We start from the raw sequence: 20,561 nt of genomic DNA, 5'->3' as shown, positions 1-20,561 counted from the left end.
GAGGGTTAAACAAATTATTAAATCTGAAATCAGCTTTAGTCTTCAGTTTGTTCTCAATGTGCATGGCATAACGGAAGGTGGCCCTCGGTAGTTTAGAAACTCTGGATACGGCCCTGCTACTGTCTCTCATCAGAAGCGCGAAGCACCGCAGCTAGAGAGGAAGAAGCCGTGGCTTTTCAAAATAATGTAAAAAATTAAACGTTTCATGATATTTAAATCATTTCAAACTACGATTATGGTTAGCATAAGTGCGCAAATATAGGCTATATGTGTCACTTCTTACGTTGTTGTACAGAAGTGTAACGGGTTGCGATTTGTTGTGGTTGGACTTTTATGTTGAAGGGCTGTTCTTGGCCGGCTGTGTGCAGAGTTCCGGTTCGGTTGTTTAGAAGAAAACGAGCTAGTGTGATCGGAGATCGTTAACGGTGTTTCTGCTGGAGTTAAGACGTGGGCTGCGGCCAACAGTAACCCGGAATAAAGATCCGAAACGGAAACAACAAGTTGGAGTCATTAGCATCTCTTAGAAAAGGCAACAACAGTGTGTTTTATAGGTGTGGTGGCTTTTGTTGAGCCGTGGCGGTGCGACACGAACTAGTTTAGCCCAGCAGAAAGGCCCCGCGGCTGGCTGGACCCAGCTCGACACAGCAGCAGAGCGGTAAGCTTCATATCACTCTAAAATGTCGGCTAACTTTACTGTACACGTTCATTTACGGGCATTAGCAGCGTGCTAGCATTAGCATCCCACCTGCTAACGCTAGCACAACATGCTAGTAAAGTTAGCTCCCAGATTAATGTGGATTCGGACGATTTTCGTGGAATAAAACGTGATCTGGGAATTGTGATGAACGCCTTTTTACACCAGATGATAACCTTCCACTGACTGTAGCAGCAGAGCGCCTGTGTGTGTTACTCCGTGAGTGTGATGTGATGTTAGCATCCAGTAAAGAAATCCCACATCAGCTAAAGAGCAGCGCGACTAAAGGTTAAAGTGCGTCAGCACAGCGGATTTAATACGAGTCTTAAAGAACAATCTGAGTGAAGTGAGGCTAGTTTTTGTCTCTCTGCAGATATAAAAACCAACTCTGCATCAGTCACACGCAGCTAAGCTCACCGACACTCGTCTGCATGAGCGTCAGAAATCTGATCAAATCAGCTGTAAAATAATGAAAACAACAGTAAAAATGCTCCTTTGCTTTTTAGAGTCCACATCCAGAAGGCTGGAGCCGTGTTTCACTGACAGGCTGTCAGACTAACGCCCTGATGAGCTCAGCTGGGACAAACTGGGCTGATGTTTAGGTAAGTGAAGATCTGCTTCTCCAAGGCCTTGAGATGCTAGTAAAAATAATTTAGCTAGTGCTAATGTTACTTTTCTTCTCCTCTGAGGAACACAGAACGCTCAGATGTTGGAGCTTCACGTCACCTACTGAGGAGCACCAGTAAAGAGACGGCGTCTGGACCAGACCAAAGTGAGTGATGACACTTTAGCCCTACACCTCAGCCTCTAGGAGCCACCCTCATCATCATTAACTCATTCACTGCCAGTTTACATTTTTTACTGTGTGGGCGTCGGACGAGCCCCCGCACCGTGAGAACAAACATCTCAGCTCTAAAGTCGATCTTCATCCACATATGTCACACGTCACGTGATCAGGAAGCAGAACATCCATGTGTTAGGAGATCGTTTTGGGCCGCTGCTGTAAAAAAAGTGAGGCGCGAACCGGAAAAGCTTCTGCCGATCACAATTCAACAATGGAATATGAAAGAATGGATAACGCTCAAAACGCGCAGATTCTTCCTGATGTAAGAGGTGAGTCTCCTCTTTGTTTTGGTTGTTTTGGCGTCGACATCATCCTAGCACGCAACGTTCTGTCACTCTTAGAAAAACAATAAAACGGTGAGAAACGCTGGCAGTGAATGAGTTAACAGGTTACAAAGCTAATCATAGTTGTTGATGAGTAGGGTTGTCACGATACTAAAATTTCAAACTCGATTCGATACTTGAAAAAAAAACTCGATACTCGATTTCGATACTATTTAAAAACACCAATTTATCGAACAAGTTTATTCAAAAAATAACATTCCTCAATTTATATTACAAAAATTAAATGTTAAGAATTAAGTGTATAAAGTGCTTAAACCTTTCAAGTATCAGCATTTTTAAAACGTGCATACAAAAACTGGCGAAAGTTACCACTTTAAATCATGAATTGTCTCACTATATATACACTATTTGCAGAGTGATGTTTTGCTGCTTAAACTCTGTTTAAGGTGCATTTTTGTCATAAGATGTAATGCCATATGTTTTGTTCTGTACTTTTGAACAACTCTGTTGGTCAATAAAGGGAGAAATCGAATTTCTCCACAGTAGGACAAAGGTACATCTACTGGTAATCTTAATAAAAACAGACTGGCGCACGGCAGTGACGTCATTAAAAGCGCCGGTTAGATTAGCCGCGGCTAGTCTGTTCACGCCTAGAAATCCCAGACCCGCTCCAAACGAACAGGGGAATCACGTTAATGATTCCTAACAAAACCTTTCGACATGAAGATGTTTTGGTGCAGATAATGTCTTATTTCGAGGCTGCACCATGGGTGCCCGTCCGCACCCGTTATATGGATATACACTGACGGCGATTCGGCGATGGATCTACGGTAAATACCCCGGGGAATCCAAATAGCACCAAAGTTGTCAGCGTGAGTAAACAAACGTACTGCATGCTAGAAATTAAGTCCGGGTTGCAATAAACGGGAGTTTCCTTTAAGCACATAAGTGTGAATATACAACTACGTGTCGGACTTGGTATGCTAATTAAGTTGGGCTGTGAAGCGCCTCCCAAATTCGCTGTTTATGTTTATTTATTTGGCAGACAAAACTTGGATCGGAGACAACTCGCGTGGGAAATTGCAATGTAGCCATGCGGCGTCTTCTTCTTCTGTTTGTCTGGGAGGCGGAGGCTGCTTTACGGCATCTGGCTGTCGTGCGTGTCGGTGTACTTGAAGAAGGCTGTGTATAATAGTCCATAATATCAATACCACAGGGATAGAATATCTAATTTAGATACCACTTTTAGTATCGATTTATATCTGGGTATCGATTTTTTTGACAACACTAATCTTAAGTAAAGCAAAGTCACTCTCACGTCCGCTTTCAAATAAAGGCAGTGAAGGTCTGGGAGTGCCATATACTGAGGCAATCAGTAGATCAGTTCAGGGTAGAGACGCAGGACTTGGCTGGGGGACTGTAGATACTGTAGCAACTGGATATGGCATCGGATGGTTGGACGGAGCTGGGACTGGAGCATGTTGCTGAGAGAAGTGTGCCTGGCAGTCTGGTATATCAGCTCCAGACATGACAAAGGTAGGAGAGACCTTTAATCACTGGGATACTTGAGGTTGGCTCGGAGTTGATGCCGTTGCTGGCGGGATGACAGATTGGGCAGTATTGTTGACTGTAGAGCTAATAGGTGCAGCAACCTACCAAGTCTTAGTCTAAGGCTGATGAATGGACACTGATTGATTACTCACTCTGAATTGAGGTGGTGAGATGTAACTGTCAGGAGTCAATGGTAGTTCAGGTACTGCATTGTCCACATCAGTGGAGAGAAGTGAAGTGACCAGTTTAGCCATCTTTAGTTTCTTCTCTGCCTTCTTTAAGCAATAACTCCTGTCCTGCTGCTTATATAAAGCCTCTGTAGCCTGAAGTGCTTCCTCTTGTGCACGCTGGGCTTCCTTGACTTTAGTTTGCAAACGGTGATACTCCAAATCAGCGGTTGAGTCCTCTTCCAGCTGCGGCTTGACGTCGTCTAGCTCAATTAGCCTTATCCCTTCCTCCAAAAGAGCTGTCTGCATGCTATTGAAGGCTTCAGATGGATGATAGTGGCCAATAGAAGACACAGCTCTCATACTAGATTTGGAAATGGAGCAGGACCTAGAACTGCCTGATTTGCTATAATCTTCTAGATATGAGGGCAAGCGACGCTGTCTGCATGGCCTCTCCTCGGGCTCTGGAGTGTCTGCAGTTGCTTTTGTCATACTGCATGCTAGGGTGCACTCAATCCGGCTCGAAGGACCATGTAATGTAGGCAGTATTCTTAGAGCCTACTAAATAAATTTAACTGGTTGAGGCGGTAGCAGTATGACTAGATTCCGGTTAGAGAATCTGGGCAGAGACGGGGTGGCATTTAAGATGATTTATTTATGAACATGCGATGTAGAAGTGGTGTGCAACACAAACGGAACACACCAATAATCATATGCACAAATATACAATAAGGCAGCAAGATATACACCTTATTTGGTAAAGAAATAAAGCTGGAATCATCGTTCAAACAACCAGATTCAACATACAACCTAATTTAAGGTGCACAGAAATCAGGATAAATCTATCTTATGTTAGGTAAACAAGTATCAACGCATATCAGCGTTGCCACCGTGCACAAATATTAACTCAAATGGGCAATAAAACATCTGAGGCCTATATTGGCATTAACCAGGTAACCAGTAATGTTCAAATATCTCTAAATAAGCCAAAGTGACCAAACACAACAGATCAGTTCAGGGTAGAGACGCAGGACTTGGCTGGGGGACTGTAGATACTGTAGCAACTGGATATGGCATCGGATGGTTGGACGGAGCTGGGACTGGAGCATGTTGCTGAGAGAAGTGTGCCTGGCAGTCTGGTATATCAGCTCCAGACATGACAAAGGTAGGAGAGACCTTTAATCACTGGGATACTTGAGGTTGGCTCGGAGTTGATGCCGTTGCTGGCGGGATGACAGATTGGGCAGTATTGTTGACTGTAGAGCTAATAGGTGCAGCAACCTACCAAGTCTTAGTCTAAGGCTGATGAATGGACACTGATTGATTACTCACTCTGAATTGAGGTGGTGAGATGTAACTGTCAGGAGTCAATGGTAGTTCAGGTACTGCATTGTCCACATCAGTGGAGAGAAGTGAAGTGACCAGTTTAGCCATCTTTAGTTTCTTCTCTGCCTTCTTTAAGCAATAACTCCTGTCCTGCTGCTTATATAAAGCCTCTGTAGCGTGAAGTGCTTCCTCTTGTGCACGCTGGGCTTCCTTGACTTTAGTTTGCAAACGGTGACACTCCAAATCAGCGGTTGAGTCCTCTTCCAGCTGCCGCTTGACGTCGTCTAGCTCAATTAGCCTTATCCCTTCCTCCAAAAGAGCTGTCTGCATGCTATTGAAGGCTTCAGATGGATGATAGTGGCCAGTAGAAGACACAGCTCTCATACTAGATTTGGAAATGGAGCAGGACCTAGAACTGCCTGATTTGCTATAATCTTCTAGATATGAGGGCAAGCGACGCTGTCTGCATGGCCTCTCCTCGGGCTCTGGAGTGTCTGTAGTTGCTTCTGTCATACTGTATGCTAGGGTGCACTCAATCCGGCTCGAAGGACCATGTAATGTAGGCAGTATTCTTAGAGCCTACTAAATAAATTTAACTGGTTGAGGCGGTAGCAGTATGACTAGATTCCGGTTAGAGAATCTGGGCAGAGACGGGATGGCATTTAAGATGATTTACCGTAAATCCTCCAATACAGGCCGGTATTCAATTAAAGGCCGGGTCTCCAATTGTGGCCGGTGTCAAAGTCGGTTGAGGTAAATAATGGCCGGTCTCTTATTGTGGCCGGGTGGAATGTAGTAACAAGCAAGTATGAGCGTCCCAGCGGCAGGGTTATAGTCCCCAAATTAACCAGCAGGAGGCAGTAGAGGTTCAAGCAGACCTTTATTAGGCTTTTTCTTCAACGCTTTGTAACGCTACAGACACGATCCTCTATCACGCTCCTACCACACAGAGTCACGGTGTCAGTTAACCATGCTAATTCAACCCACTCCACAGAACACACATCAACTTCCCTGTGGCTTACATAACACTCACACAACACGCAAATCAGCACATAGGAACTAGCAGAACGATAGGAAACACATATAACACAATACCCAGAATGCACCTGGCTTACAACCCCAGCCAGGTCATTACACTATCAAGTTCAAAGAGAACGTGCTGATTATGCTGCAGAACACTCTGGAGAGCAGCAGTAGGGGGTGTATGAACTAGTCAACTTCACTAAAGGGACTTTTTATGCCTGTCGTCGACTAGTCGCTGTCACGTGATAATGACCGGCAAGATGCAGCCCTCGGAAAAGACAGCAGTCTGCTGTCAGCAGGTGACAAGCTCCTGCGCTCGGGGGTGGGGGGGTGGGGAGTGGGGGCAACGCGCTGTGCCAGACCGTAGGTACTGACACGCGATCGTTCATGTTGGTTCATTTCCTTTAATGTTTTCTGTCTTTTATTTGCGCCTGATGCGTTTCGCTGCATGCTGTGGAGCGGGGCGCTGCGCGCATCACCTTGTCCTCCGACGCACTGATCACTGATACGGCCGACAAACAGCGAGCACTCCGCTGTTTTTGCGGTCGGTAGATCTTTTAGAACTGCAGTTCAAAGGTAACTCATGAGGTGAATATATATGAACCCAGGTAGCAGTTTTTCTTAAGAATTGAGAGGAGATGAAGGAAGATAATAAACAGACAGGACAGAAAAATAGTCAAATAAAAACAAGTTAGTTTTTGTACCTGCTGTTGCAACAAACAGCCACCATTGAAGGTCATCAGAAGTGAGGAACAGAAAATGAAATAATTATTTTAATGTTTAGAGCAGCAGGAACTCCGAGAGGCTGCAGGCGTATCAGTGAGTTTGCGGCCGCTGCGCAGGGGGAGGGGGGGAGAGGGCTAAAGCAGGGGGAGGGGGGAGAGGGCTAAAGCAGGGGGAGGGGGGAGAGGGCTAAAGCAGGGGGAGGGGGGAGATGGCTGAAGCAGAAACTACCGTTGTTAAAAGAAATGTGTTTAACTTTGAAAATGTGGGCGCAATTTTAATTGTCAAAAACTCCAAGGAACATTAGTTCATTTTGCTCAAATGGAAATAGAGGCCTGCCTCTAATACTGGCCCTCCTTCCAATAAAGGCCTGGAGCTTGATGAGCTTGAGTCAAATAGAGGCCCGGGCCTGTATTAGAGGATTTACGGTATTTATGAACATGCGATGTATAAGTGGTGTGCAACACAAACGGAACACACACCAATAATCATATGCACAAATATACAATAAGGCAGCAAGATATACACCTTATTTGGTAAAGAAATAAAGCTGGAATCATCGTTCAAACAACCAGATTCAACATAAAACCTAATTTAAGGTGCACAGAAATCAGGATAAATCTATCTTATGTTAGGTAAACAAGTATGAACGCATATCAGCGTTACCACCGTGCACAAATATTAACTCAAATGGGCAGTAAAACATCTGAGGCCTATATTGGCATTAACCAGGTAACCAGTAATGTTCAAATATCTCTAAATAAGCCAAAGTGACCAAACACAACAGCACATTATTGTTTAGGCTCAAACTGAAACATTTCACTCACTTCTATTGTCCATAACGCACGGGAAACATGTTCATAATGAGCAAACGGCTCCACTCCTCTGTAGCACCAGACAGACATGTGTGTACTGCTGACTCGAGTGGTGAAATTAAAGGGTTCAGTCTCTATAGTGTTCAAGGCTGGATTATAATATGGGCAAAGTGGGCACAGGCCCAGGGGCCCACAGCCACAAGGGGGCCCACGCGAGCAGCAGTCTTTTTTTAAAGTGTGCAGCAGTCTTAACATTGGAGAAAGAAGTTGACAAGTAATTAAGACTGCACCCACATTTTCTAAGTTAACACACACTTCTTATAACTACGGTAGTTTCTGCTTCAGCCCTCTCCCCCCTCCCCCTGCGCAGCGGCCACAAACTCACTGATGCGCCTGCAGCCTCTCGGAGTTCCTGCTGCTCTAAACATTAAAATAATTATTTCATTTTCTGTTCCTCACTTCTGATTACCTTCAATGGTGTCTGTTTGTTGCAACCAGCAGGTACAAAAACTAACTTGTTTTTATTTGACTATTTTTCTGTCCTGTCTGTTTATTATCTTCCTGCATCTCCTCTCAGTCCTAAAGAAAAACTGCTACCTGGGTTCATATATATTCACCTCATGAGTTACCTTTGAACTGCAGTTCTAAAAGATCTACCGACCGCTAAAACAGCGTGGTGTGTGCTGCATGCCGGCCGCGTCAGTTAGGTGCGTCACCGAGGACAAAACGGGTGATGCGCCCCGATTCACAGCAGCGAAAAGCATCAGGCACAAATAAAAGAATTAAAGACAGAAAACATAAAAGGAAATGAGCCGACATGAACGATCGCGTGTTAAATTAGTTTTTGAGGTGGCGACGCCTGATTTGATAATGTTACTGTGGCCGTGCTCAGGACGCAGATGTCTGGAGCGCATCAACAATCAGAGCTTTGCATGCGCAAGCTGGTTAAGGTTAGGATGGGGGTGAGGGAAAGGTTAAATTGCAAGAGGGAAAAGGTCACAATTCGGTCAAATCTCTGTGACATTTGACCGACAACAGTCACTCTGTTGACTTCATCTCTGTAGTTTGACTCATCCCCTCCAGAGATGAGCCCAACCACGGTGGTGTCGTCCGCAGACTTTATGAAGGTGTTAGAGAGATGGATCGGAGCACAGTCCCATGTATAAAGTTTGAACAGGAGAGGGCTCAGTACACATCCCTGAGAACCAGTACTGAGGGTGATGTTTCTGGACTGATGAGGGCCAAGTCTGACTGACTGCGGTCTGTTTGTGAGAAAATCCTTGATCCAGCGGCAGATACTGTTGGAAAATCCCAAATAAGCCAATTTCTGGACCAGGAACTCCGGAATGATATGGTTAAATGCTAAGCTAAAGTCTAAGAAAAGCATTCTCACATAGCTTCCCTGGTGCTCCAGATGTTCCAGCGCAGTGTGAAGTGCTATGTTGATAGCATCATCTGGAGATCGATTAGCCCTGTAGGCGAACTGATGTGGATCTAAGGTGGGTGGCAAGCTACCCCTGATGTGCTGGCAGACCAGTTTTTCAAAGCACTTCATCACAATATCAAAGCTATAAATATACAAATATAGAGCCTGGGTTCTCCCTACGGCACATACTCACTCTTGCTGCCCTACACTACAGCTTCCAGGTCATCGTGACGGTGCTGGTTCTTAGTCTGTTTCCACCAGAGGCATGAAGTACAAGTTTATGCCTCTGGTAGGCTGGGGTTTTCCCTCATTACCAGGGCTGCACGAGTTCCTTCCTCTTACACCAGTGTCAAGCTGGAAGGTAACGACTCTGGCGTTGAGTCACACCTAAAGTGGTTGTGTTTGGTCTGCTAGCACGCTCCGGCAGTTTCACTGGTTAAGGGACTGCAACAGGAACAAGCACTGTGGGAGGTCTTGTAGAAGGACCACCAGCGCTGAACAGGTGTGTGTGTGTGAGCGTGAGTTTATTTAGTATTTTTAACTAGGGCTGCAACAACGAATCGATAAATTCGATGAAAATCGATTACTAAAAGCGTTGGCAACGAATTGTGTCATCGATTCGTTGTGTCGCACAACTCCAACCGGCGCAAGTCAGATCAGCGCGAGGGAGAGCCGCAGATCAGCGTGAGGGAGAGCCGCAGATCAGCGTGAGGGAGAGCCGCAGATCAGCGTGAGGGAGAGCCGGTACCGGCAGATCAGCGTGAGGGAGAGCCGGTACTGGCAGATCAGCGCGAGGGAGAGCCGCAGATCAGTGCGAGGGAGAGCCGGTAGATCAGCGCGAGGGAGAGCCGGTACCGGCAGATCAGCGCGAGGGAGAGCCGCAGATCAGTGCGAGGGAGAGCCGGTAGATCAGCGTGAGGGAGAGCCGGCAGACTTGCGCTGCTGCGAACCGGTTCCGCCCAAGGCCGGATTAATTGGGCAATTGCCCAGGGCCCACGAATTCTAAAGGGCCCAGGGCACGAGCTAAATACTGTATCTATAATTTCCCGCTTTATGAGGACTATGGTGACCGTACGTTCCGTTTTCCCCGGACATGTCCACTTTTCACTCTCTGTCCGGGCGTCCGGAATGCGGGTTCTTGTATTGATGAAAATGTCCGGCTTTTCATCCAGGAGCAGGGATCGAATTATGGGGGAGCTGTATATCCGACACATCCAGGGGAGCCGGAAAAAAAGTTTTCTATATTATATCATTTTTGGACTCTTGAGCAGAGAGCGGCACAGCGTGTTGTTGCGCAGCGATCCAGGCAGCTGCTTCCAGCGCACGGTCCATTCTCAAAGTGGCGCAACCAAAAAACTATAATTAGCACACGATCGTTCGTGTATGCACATGTTCTCTATTTTCTGTCTTATTTGTGCCTGAAGCGCGCTACTGCGGAGCTCATCACCTGTGCTGTGGTGATGTCACCTCACGCAGCATCGGCTCTGAGCTTTGTGGTCAGGAGATCTCTTTGATCTGCTCAGAAGTAACTGATGAGGTGAAAAAGTAAGAATCCAGGCAACAGATTTTCTGGACAATTAAGAGGAGATGCAGGAAGATGAGAGACAGACAGGACAGGAAAATAGTTAAATAAAAACAAGAAAACAAAACAAAGTGTTGAAAAGTAAAATGTAGGTAGATTTATCTCCATTACACGTTTTTACCTGTATAAAACAATAAGTTACACACTTGTAATATTTATACATCTGATACAATTCAGATCACCTTCAAAACTCAGTCACACACCCAGGGCCGTTTCAAGACATTTTGGGGGCCAAGGCAAAATGCCCCCCCCCCCCCCCCCCCCAATAACTGGGCTCCCCAGAAGCCTACCCTCTCCAGGAGTGTTAGTTATACAGTGCTTATAAAAGCCCCTCAGACATTACTGACATGTTCTAATATTATCAGATGAAAAACTAAATTATTAGACATGCTGTCTCATCTGCTTCTTTTCTAAACTTGCTAAAAGTAACAAAACCATCTGAAAGCCACTATTTGTGGATTCTCTCAAAGTTTCCATGGAGTGTGTGACAACTTATTTTATCATTGACCCTATCGTCTAATCTCACAGCTGAAACAAGCATCCTTAATAATCTGTGCACAGGAAGCTTACCGATGCTGTAGTAAAACAAAAGGTATAATAATTTATTATTAATAAAACCTTGTTGCAGCACTAAAGCAGAAAAATGAGATTTTGCATTAAATATGCAAAATATTTACATATGAATTGTTTTAGAGCCCTTTTATTGGCAGAATCTGATATTAATTTAGTTCTTACAAAAAATGGGTCCCAACATGGTTTGTGTGGCGTTGCCATAGTGTGACATCATAGGCACAGATCCCCTGTCCTCTTGTTTGGAAATGGAAATATGATCACCCTACATTAAACAAACTGTCCACCCGGGCTTTTGCGCTGCACAGAGACGCTTCGCTGCCTATGACTGAACGTCAGTTGAGAATCAGTGTCATGCAGACTGACCAATGAAGAGAGGGCCTCAAGTTAAGACCCTCTCCTCATTGGTCAGTCCACACGAGGTGGGTCAAAGGTTACTCTGGGCGGGTTACATGTTGTCAGGCATTCAAGTATTGAGTATATTTACTGCATATTACAGTAAAATATTCTGTATGTGACCACATTATGGTGATCCTCGGGTCGTGATGATGGAGCCCTTGAATATTGTTGCCCAGGGTACAACAAAGTGTTAATCTGGCCCTGGTTCCGCCGTCACATTCCCGCAGAAACTGGTTGATCACACCGGGGCCAGACTACTAGCATGTGGCTTTACAACCACAATGTCCTCGGAAGCAAAAACGCTTTTAAAAGGGAGGGAGGAGTCCTAACTGTTGCTGCAGGCGTGTTGTGTGAGAGTGCAGTTATCTACTGGTTAATATATTTTTGGGTTCAGTTGCTTTCATGTGGCCTAATGTGAGTCTATTTGGGATCATTGGAATGATCAGCAGCATTTCTTGATGTGACTTTATGGCAGTTGCCCAGGGCATCATCACAAGGAGGATGGCATTCATTTACTTTTGTTTTATTTGGTATTTTTTCAGTCATTTTTGGAAATAGTGATCAATTTTGATTAATTCACAGCCTATGTTTAATTACATTTAAAAATTAGTTGTTTGACATCCCCAGTTATAATAAATGTCTACAGATGAGATCAAACAAAACAGATGACAATTGCCCTTAAGCTGTTTAACTTGGACCAAGCATTTTAGGTCACAGATAGATGTAGCTTATAGGGTCTCTGTCTATACACCTTATAAGACCATTTAGGTGATGGCATGTTGTTTTTCTGCTATTGAACTGTTTTCTAATAATGTTGTGTTAAATAAAGTGAAGGAAGGAGAGAAATAACGTTTCACTAGCAGTTTTTAAAAATTTCCCCATGTAATCCGATTAATCGATTAATCGTGTCGAGACCCCATCCGATTAATCGATTATCCAAATAATCGTTTGTTGCAGCCCTATTTTTAACAAAGCTAATTGGTTCAAGTTTTCTTATTTGTGACTTTAATTTATCTTATGTTACGGGCTGAGAGCTGAAGGTGGTGGCTGGTGGTCCATCTTCATGTGTGTGTAAGGATTCTTTCACTCCTGAATGCATGGCCACGAGTACTTGGGCTACCTTTTGATTAAGTTATATTTTCTTTATTGAGATTCAACCTCCCAGTCATCCACTGGTAAGCCTCAGCCTGGGTTTTAGTTGGAGCTGAGGAAAATAATCAAATAATTGATGCATCAGGATGCGGACATAAACGATTCTGCATCGTAGAAGAGTACGCCATAATCGATTATAGTGGAATGCAGTTTTGTTTTTTTAACGGCGGCACCAGTGCAGCATCCAAATCTGTCAGAGTGAGCGTCCTCCACATTTACCAAGTGGTTCCACCTTAATGTTACTGCAGGGCTCAGCGCTTGAGTTGTAACCTGAGACCGAACCGGAACCGAATTGGCCCGACCGGCTCTGTTGGATTTGGGCCGTGAATTATGTTAAATGAGTGGGTTGTCATGTGGCGCGGTCCGCTCGCTCGCACAGTAACTGAGAGAGAGAGAGAGACACTGTCTGCTCACACAAGAGAGGATCGGAGGACGCTCCTCCAAACACGCGTTATTATTTTCATAATTTCATTATTTCTGCTCGAAACGCACAGTCAGACCGAGTGCTGTGATGTAGGGAGATCCAGTCTTGAGGAGGGGGCGGGGTCAGTGACGGCGGCTGCAGCGTGATCATCTGTCTCTTTTATTTAGGGACACGGAGAAGTTAAAAGGAGAGAGAGATAGAAGATAGAAGTTCTTGTTCCACTTTATTCTTTTGTTTCATGATGATAAACTGATGTTAAATTCAGCTTAAAGAGAAGCTGGGAGGAAGCTTTGGTTCATTTTAGGTTACAGGAGATCTTGTCTCCCATCTGCTCCTCCAGAGACAGCATGGACATGAGGGTTACATGGTGAGGGTGACACAGGACAGGTTAGTGGAAAGGTTTGTAGTTAGCTGGTTAGTGAAAGAGATCCATCAGCTGGGTAATTTAATCCTAATCCAGCCCACAGCCTTCTGCTGGTGTTGTTATCAGGAAGAATAAAACACACATCTTAAATATTATTGGAAGTGTAGAATTTGTTTTATGTTTTATTATTTTCTGCATCAAACAGAACTTGATTCATTCTCCAACATTTCAGAAACGAACCGCTGGGTTCAAATAAAATAAACTAAGTCAAACATTTCATTAGGTGTTATTTCTGACACCCTTCACCTGTGGCATAAACATCTGACTCTAGAGCTGCTCAGAGACATTAAACACTCATATATGAACCCATTATGTATTTTATTATTACATTATGTGTCCTGTAGGTTTTCAGTACTTTTTTAGATTTTGTGAGTTTTTGCAAAGCGTGTTTTTCTCAGCCTGAGGCGTGGTGTTGAACGAGAAAACAGATGTTTTACTTTGTTAAATCTTCTTAAATGTTTAGTCCTAACCTGTTGTGAATGGAGAGCTTTTGAGGGACGGCAGGTTGTGTCAGTTATGTTTTTGATTAAAAATAAATAGATAAAAAGCAATTAAATCTGACATCTTCCGTTTATCGATGAAAACAAATCAATATGAAATAATTGTGTTGCATCGGGATATCGAATCGAAAGGAATCGTTGACCCAATAATCGTAATCGAATCGGGAGACAAGTGAAGATTCACACCTCTAGTTTTAGTAGTTATTAGTTTTTAAGTCATTTTAATTAGTTTTAATAATTAATTCTTTCATTTAGGTCTTCTTTTTAATTATTATTATTAACCCATTCACTTCCATTGACGACTTAAGTCGTCATTTTAAATCCAACCGTTCAATGCCAATAACGACTAAAGTCGTCATTTGCATTTTTTTTACTGTGTGGGCGTCGGACGAGCCCCCACACTGTGAGAACATACTTCTCAGCTCTAAAGCCAATCTTCATCCACGTACGTCACACGTCACGTGATCAGGAAGCAGAAATTCATGTGTTAGGAGATCGTTTTGGGCCGCTGCTGTAAAATAAAATGAGGTGTGAACCGGAAAAACGTCTGCCGATCACAATTCAACAACGGATTATGAAAGAACGGATAACGCTCGAAACGAGCAGATTTTCCTGATGTAAGAGGTGAGTCTCCCCTTTGTTTTGGTTGTTTCGGCGTCGACGACATCCTAGCGCGCAACGTTCTGGAACTCTTTAAAAAAGTGAAAACGGTGAGAAATGCTGGCAGCGAATGAGTTAATAACTGTAAAATAACTTTTTGAACCACATCTCCTGCCTTCCTAGTACAGTGGACTTGTGTGTTCTTTTAATGTCAATCTCATTGGGTTGTTTTACTTATTTCTAACTGTTCTTGCTTTAACAGTGTAAAATATCTCATCATGCAACTTTTATGTTTTTGTGTTTGTGTTTGTAGATGTTCAGCAAATGGTGCTGATTTATGAAGCAGCCAGCTCCTGAAGAACTGAGGCCTCTTTTGAACCAGAAGGACATGGAGCCCCTCAACATGAAGCAGGAAGAGGAGGAGCAGCTTGATGAGATCAAAACTGATGCCACCAACATTTCATTCTCTGCAGTTTCTCATCAGGTTAAGGAAGAAGGAAGAGAAGTTTTGTTGTCACAGTTTGATCAGAACCAACCTAAAGACAGAGATCTTCCAACCAGCAGCACCACTGACCAGATGAAAGCAGAAAGTGGTAGAGAGGACTATGGAGGAGCAAAACGTACCAGGAATCTAGATCCAAAACTTTATAAAGATGATTCCAACTCTTCAGAGACTGAAGTCAGCCAAGATGAAGATGATGACCAGGATGGCAACAATTCTGACTGTCAGCTAAAGCCTTTTGCTTGTGAGCTCTGTGGGAAAAGATTTTCCCAAAAGACATATCAGAACATTCACATGAGAGTCCACACAGGACAGAAGCCTTCTGTTTGTAAGCTCTGTGGGAAAAGATTTTCCCAAAAGGCACATCTGAACATTCACATGAGAGTCCACACAGGACAGAAGCCTTATGTTTGTGAGCTCTGTGGACAAAAATTTGCCGAAAAGTCAAGTTTAAACAATCACATGAGAGTCCACACAGGACAGAAGCCTTTTGTTTGTGAGCTCTGTGGAAAAAGATTTTCCCAAAAGACACATCTGAACAATCACATGATAATCCACACAGGACAGAAGCCTTTTGCTTGTGAGCTCTGTGGACAAACATTTGCCCATAAGGAAAGCTTGAAGAGACACATGAGAGTCCACACAAGACAGAAGCCTTTTGCTTGTGAGCTCTGTGGACAAAGATTTAGTCATAAGGCAGGTTTAAACACTCACATGATAATCCACACAGGACAGAAGCCTTTTGCTTGTGAGCTCTGTGGACAAAGATTCAGACAAAAGGGAACTTTAGACAGACATATGAGAGTCCATACAGGACAGAAGCCTTTTGCTTGTTTGCTCTGTGGACAAAAATTTGCCCAAAAGGGTACTTTAGACAGTCACATGAGAGTCCACACAGGACAGAAGCCTTTTACTTGTGAGCTCTGTGGACAAAGATTCTCACAAAAGGGAAATTTAGACAAACACATGAGAGTCCATACAAAACAGAAGCCTTTTGCTTGTGAGCTCTGTGGACAAAGATTCGCACTCAAGGGAAATTTAGACAAACACATGAGAGTCCACACAGGACAGAAGCCTTTTGTTTGTGAGCTCTGTGGACAAAGATTTAGTGTAAAGTCAAGTTTAAACAGCCACATGAGAGTCCACACAGGACAGAAGCCTTTTGTTTGTGAGCTCTGTGGACAAAGATTTAGTGTAAAGTCAAGTTTAAACAGCCACATGAGAGTCCACACAACACACAAACCATCTGTTTAACTCCAATGATTATTATTGTAATTCTCACATCATTAATGTTTAGTCGTTTAGTCAGTGGTTTCAGGTTTGTTTGGTCAACACAGTCCTCCCAGACCTCCTCCAATTCAAACTGTCCCATATGAACATGCCTGACCCAATTCTGACGGACAGGAAGCAGAAAATGAGGCTGGGGAAGAATGACTCTGACCTGCAGACCATCAGCACCAGTTCTCCTCACGGCTGTGTTCTCTCCTCTCTGCTCTTCTTCCCGTACACCAACGGCTGCACTCCAACCACGAGTCTGTTGTCATGTGATGAAGGAGCTATTCCACCGAAGGTTTTTTACCCTCTCTCCTTAGATGCCTCTGACAGAACTAATCTGCATGAGACTGCCTCAAGGTCATGCATTTGTTTTAACTGCTTCCTTTCCAGCCCAAGAGAAGAATGAAGACAAAGAACTCTTTCTTTTTAATTAATCAAAGAACTCTATTTTTAATAAAGCTAATCAAACAAAGTGTTAGTCAATAATATAATGTTGACCAATATGTGAAATGACAATGTTATGATTAATATGTTGTAATAAGTAATATGACTTTAATCTAGCTGCACTAGACATGCTGATCACATGTAATGTAAACGCACGACACATTGCTTTTCACTCATCCAATCAGAACCTTCCTTTCTGAAGCGTGGCATAGTCTCTGTGGTGTTTATAGATCTGCAAACTTTGATTCGACCAGAAATCAAAACATCCAGATTAATAAAAACAGTCCCCACGCCATCTTAGGGCAGTTCACTGCATTCTAAGAGAGGTATCGGACCGGCCATCCGGACTTCCTTTTTAAGCAAAGAACCAACAAGCTGGATAAAATCTGTTGCATTTTACCAACCAAGCAACGGTTCCTTTCAGAATAAAAGCTGAACTCGCTGACCCTCTGGGTCCATCTGACGCTGTCACCCAACTGTCGCTTTTTACCTGGAGACAATCCAAAGACTAGTCTGTTGTACTGCTGACGCTGTTTCATCGGCTCCGGTACCAAAGGGGGGTCAGAGGACCTGGCATTCTGGATCTGTACGGAGGTCTCATCTGAAGGGTATGTGTGGAGCGACAAGATGGCGTCTCGTGTTCATGAAACTCCAATCAAAGCAAAAGCAAAACATCACAACATCACTCAGACTTGCTTCTCCGGATACGAGAGTTCTGATGACAACATCACTCACACATACACCATTCATCTCACGTCTCATTCATACCAAGATCCATTCATCACTTAGAGTTTAGAGTTAGTCTTGTTTAAAATTGTTTTGAAATAAATCTTAAACGTTTTAAAGGTGACACTCTTCTCTTGTCTCTCAGTTAATATGAAGTGTTACATAATCCCTGCAATAAATAGGTCCAATCTTCTGGTTAAAAGTACCCAAAGATCCATAAGATCGATTTCGTATTTACTGTGGAATCTCATGTCTTATGGTTCATTAAATAGATGTAAATTAACCCTTGTCACTGTCTAGCTTATCAAGTTTGCGGACAATCCCACCGTCATCGGGGATGAGTCTGCCTACAGAAGGAGGTGGAACGGCTGGTGTCCTGGTTCAGCCACAACAACCTGGTGCTACCTAGAAGACAGCCCCACTCCCCCCATAACCCTGTCTGACACTCCCATCACGATGGTGGACTCATGTCGCTTCCTGGACACCACCACCTAACCCTATCAGTACAGTCGATGAGGCAGTTCTACACCGCAGTCATCGAGTCCATCCTCACCTCTTCCATCACCGTGTGGTACGCTGGAGCTACCATCAGGGACAAGAAGAAGCTGCAGCGTGTTGAACGCTCTGCCATCTCCCCTCCATACAGGACCTGCACACCTCCAGGTCATTAAGGCGTGCAAATCGAATAACTGCGGACCCGTCTCACCCTGGACACAGTCTCTTCAACTTGCTCCCATCTGGCAGGAGGTTCTGAGACATTTGGATCGGAACCTGTCGCCACAAAAACAGTTTCTTCCGCTCTGCGGTCGGACTCATGAATGACAACCGTAGACCTGCCCACTCCAGCTGCTTGGTTGACTAGGGCTGCCACAAACGACCATTTTAATAGTCAGCTAATCACCAGTTTTGTTGACGATTAGTCGACTAATCGTGTCATTCATAAAAGTGTAGCTTATTGCACCAGGATGCTCTGATATACCATCATTAGCTTCTAGTCTGAAGTGTGATCAGCAGTGTGACATCTAATAATGCAGACAAGATGATCAGAGCCGGAGTAACGCAAAGGCAAAGTAGGCACGTGCCTAGGGCCTGATTGGCTGGATGGGGCCCAGACAGAGGAACAAAATAAAAATAAATAAATTAAAAATTAAATGTACAAATGTCCTATGATAGAATTTGTAGATAGGACTCCTATCTACAATTTATTTCAATATTTATTAATTAACTAAAAATAGTGACAATGTTTATCTTAACCATAGACCGTTTCATTGGCTACGTCACATTAAGGCGCCACCCAATTAAGGACGTCAGAGAAGCGGTCAGAGTCAGAGCGGGACACAACAAAGCTAGCAGGTGTTTTTGAGTAGGCTAACTTTCACGATGCTTTCGGGTGCGGCAAAACGTAAAAAAAAATTAATGAAGAGGAACAAAAGAAGAGACAGCGGGGGGCTTTACAGAAGTTTCTGTCAGGCTGCTCGGGCAGCCGTCCGACAGCTGTGAACCTGCTCGAGTCAGCAGAGCCAGAGGCCGGTACCAAGTCAGAACCGGAGGAGACACGGCCCAAAGACGTGGTGGAAGACGCTGTAGCGCCAACGCCGTCAACATCAACGTCTTCACTGAAGGACAAACTGGAAGAACAGCAGCCAGCCAGAAGTGAGCCCAATATAGTCTTACAGGAGCCTCTAGACCCAGACAGGGTGTTAACAACTAGCTACCCATCTGATCCTGCAGTGGTACCAAACTGATGAAAGGATGCGTGAGTACTTTGCACTAAATCACCCTCTCAAAATATTGGATATCTCTCTGCATCACAGAGGAAATCTGGAGACATAAACCGAAGCTTAACCAAGGAACATTCCTTCAGATGTGTTTCTGCTGTGACTGAGGCCTGTGATGCTGGAAGGCTGAAGATTATCCTGGAGTGGAGAATGCTAAATGGTTTCCTTGGTAAGTGTTGCTGGTTTTATTAATTATTTTAAAATAATTTTATTAATGTTCAAATAGCAAAACAATAAGTTCACACTCAAAAAATTCACACAGAATTTCTGATTCAGCAGAGGCAACAACAGCCTGAATGAGCATAAAGCAAGATCAAAACTTAAGATAATGTTTTCATTTTATTAAAATACTTTCTTTAAGATTATAGATTGTATTAAATTTATACTGTAATAATTTAAGCTGCGTGTTTATAGTTTGTTTTTGCGCCTTTAAAACATGCTTCAGTCCATTCAGATTAATCTATTAATTCTTGAATGTCTTTCCACCATCATGTGATTAATTTGTCAAGATTTATAAATGTTGTAAGCTATTGTATTTAGCAGAAAATATTTTAATTAAATGTAGTGATTAAATATAAACAGCAAATAAGAGACACATATTTGCTCTGTTTACATAGTTTAATGACACCTAGTGGTTATTTACTGGTACCAAAACATGCAACCTGCCTAGTGTAGTCCGTTTATTTAATCCGGCTTTGAAGATGATGACTTACCAAACAACTTTTAATTAATCACTTGCAAGATCCTCTGTGTGTAATCCAGTCACTGGATGGTTCTCCACTGCCCAAAATAATGAAGTAAAACTAGGCAATAGGAAGGCCGAAGAACTCAATATGACTAAATATTTAATAGGTGCGAGCCCAAAGAAAGACTAAGTTTCGACTTTCTCTTTGCTTATTTTTCACTTCAAATGAAATTTGTCACCTGTTAATACAAATGCTGCAGTCAGATGGAAGTAGGCACCTAAAACCAACAATGACTTGTGTTCTCCAGCAGGCACGTGCAGAGGGGGGTGCGGAGGGTGCTTGAGACCCTGCCCCTTTTGTCCGAAGTGCCCAAAGTGCCCTTTTTCCGGTCGTTCGTCAGATTTTACCGTACAAAACTGTTATACTGTGATACAAATCGGGCACTAGGACCATGCGGAGGCAGCCGCCTCAAGCTGAAGGCTACTTTCCCTTAGACCCGCCTACAAGCTCACTGATTGGCTCTGCCGCATCATACTAACGTGTGATTGGTTGGCCTTGCTGTCGCTCTACCTTGTAGCCATGGAGACGACAGACCGGTGTTTTCCCTGCGGACAGGAGTCTGCGTTCATCTACCTGTAAGTTTTTT

The 20,561-nt window shown here is 43.8% G+C and overlaps 1 protein-coding gene across 2 annotated transcripts; it reads left to right on the top strand.

Annotated features, from left to right (window-relative positions):
- The first annotated feature begins 342 nt into the window (after positions 1-342).
- On the top strand, positions 343-17,575 carry LOC107372893 (gastrula zinc finger protein XlCGF57.1). Of its 2 annotated transcripts, none has more exons than XM_070548620.1 (4): positions 343-655; positions 1,201-1,296; positions 1,392-1,466; positions 14,818-17,575. In XM_070548620.1, the coding sequence occupies exon 4, from the start codon at positions 14,842-14,844 to the stop codon at positions 16,258-16,260; it is 1,419 nt and encodes a 472-aa protein (XP_070404721.1). In that variant the 5' UTR covers positions 343-655; positions 1,201-1,296; positions 1,392-1,466; positions 14,818-14,841; the 3' UTR covers positions 16,261-17,575. The 2 variants fall into 2 exon arrangements, with proteins under 2 accessions (XP_070404721.1, XP_070404722.1); XM_070548621.1 differs by having other exon boundaries at positions 1,384-1,466.
- Positions 17,576-20,561: the final 2,986 nt, after the last annotated feature.

Source organism: Nothobranchius furzeri, chromosome 2, assembly GCF_043380555.1.
Source record: "Nothobranchius furzeri strain GRZ-AD chromosome 2, NfurGRZ-RIMD1, whole genome shotgun sequence".
NCBI classification, from domain to species: Eukaryota; Metazoa; Chordata; class Actinopteri; order Cyprinodontiformes; family Nothobranchiidae; genus Nothobranchius; species Nothobranchius furzeri.
Note: the sequence above shows the minus strand (reverse complement) of the source record. Positions and strands in the feature narration are given on the sequence as shown.

Coding starts and splice junctions, on each gene's coding strand:
- LOC107372893 (XM_070548620.1), top strand. CDS start 14,842: ATGAAGCAGCCAGCTCCTGAAGAACTGAGGCCTCTTTTGAACCAGAAG.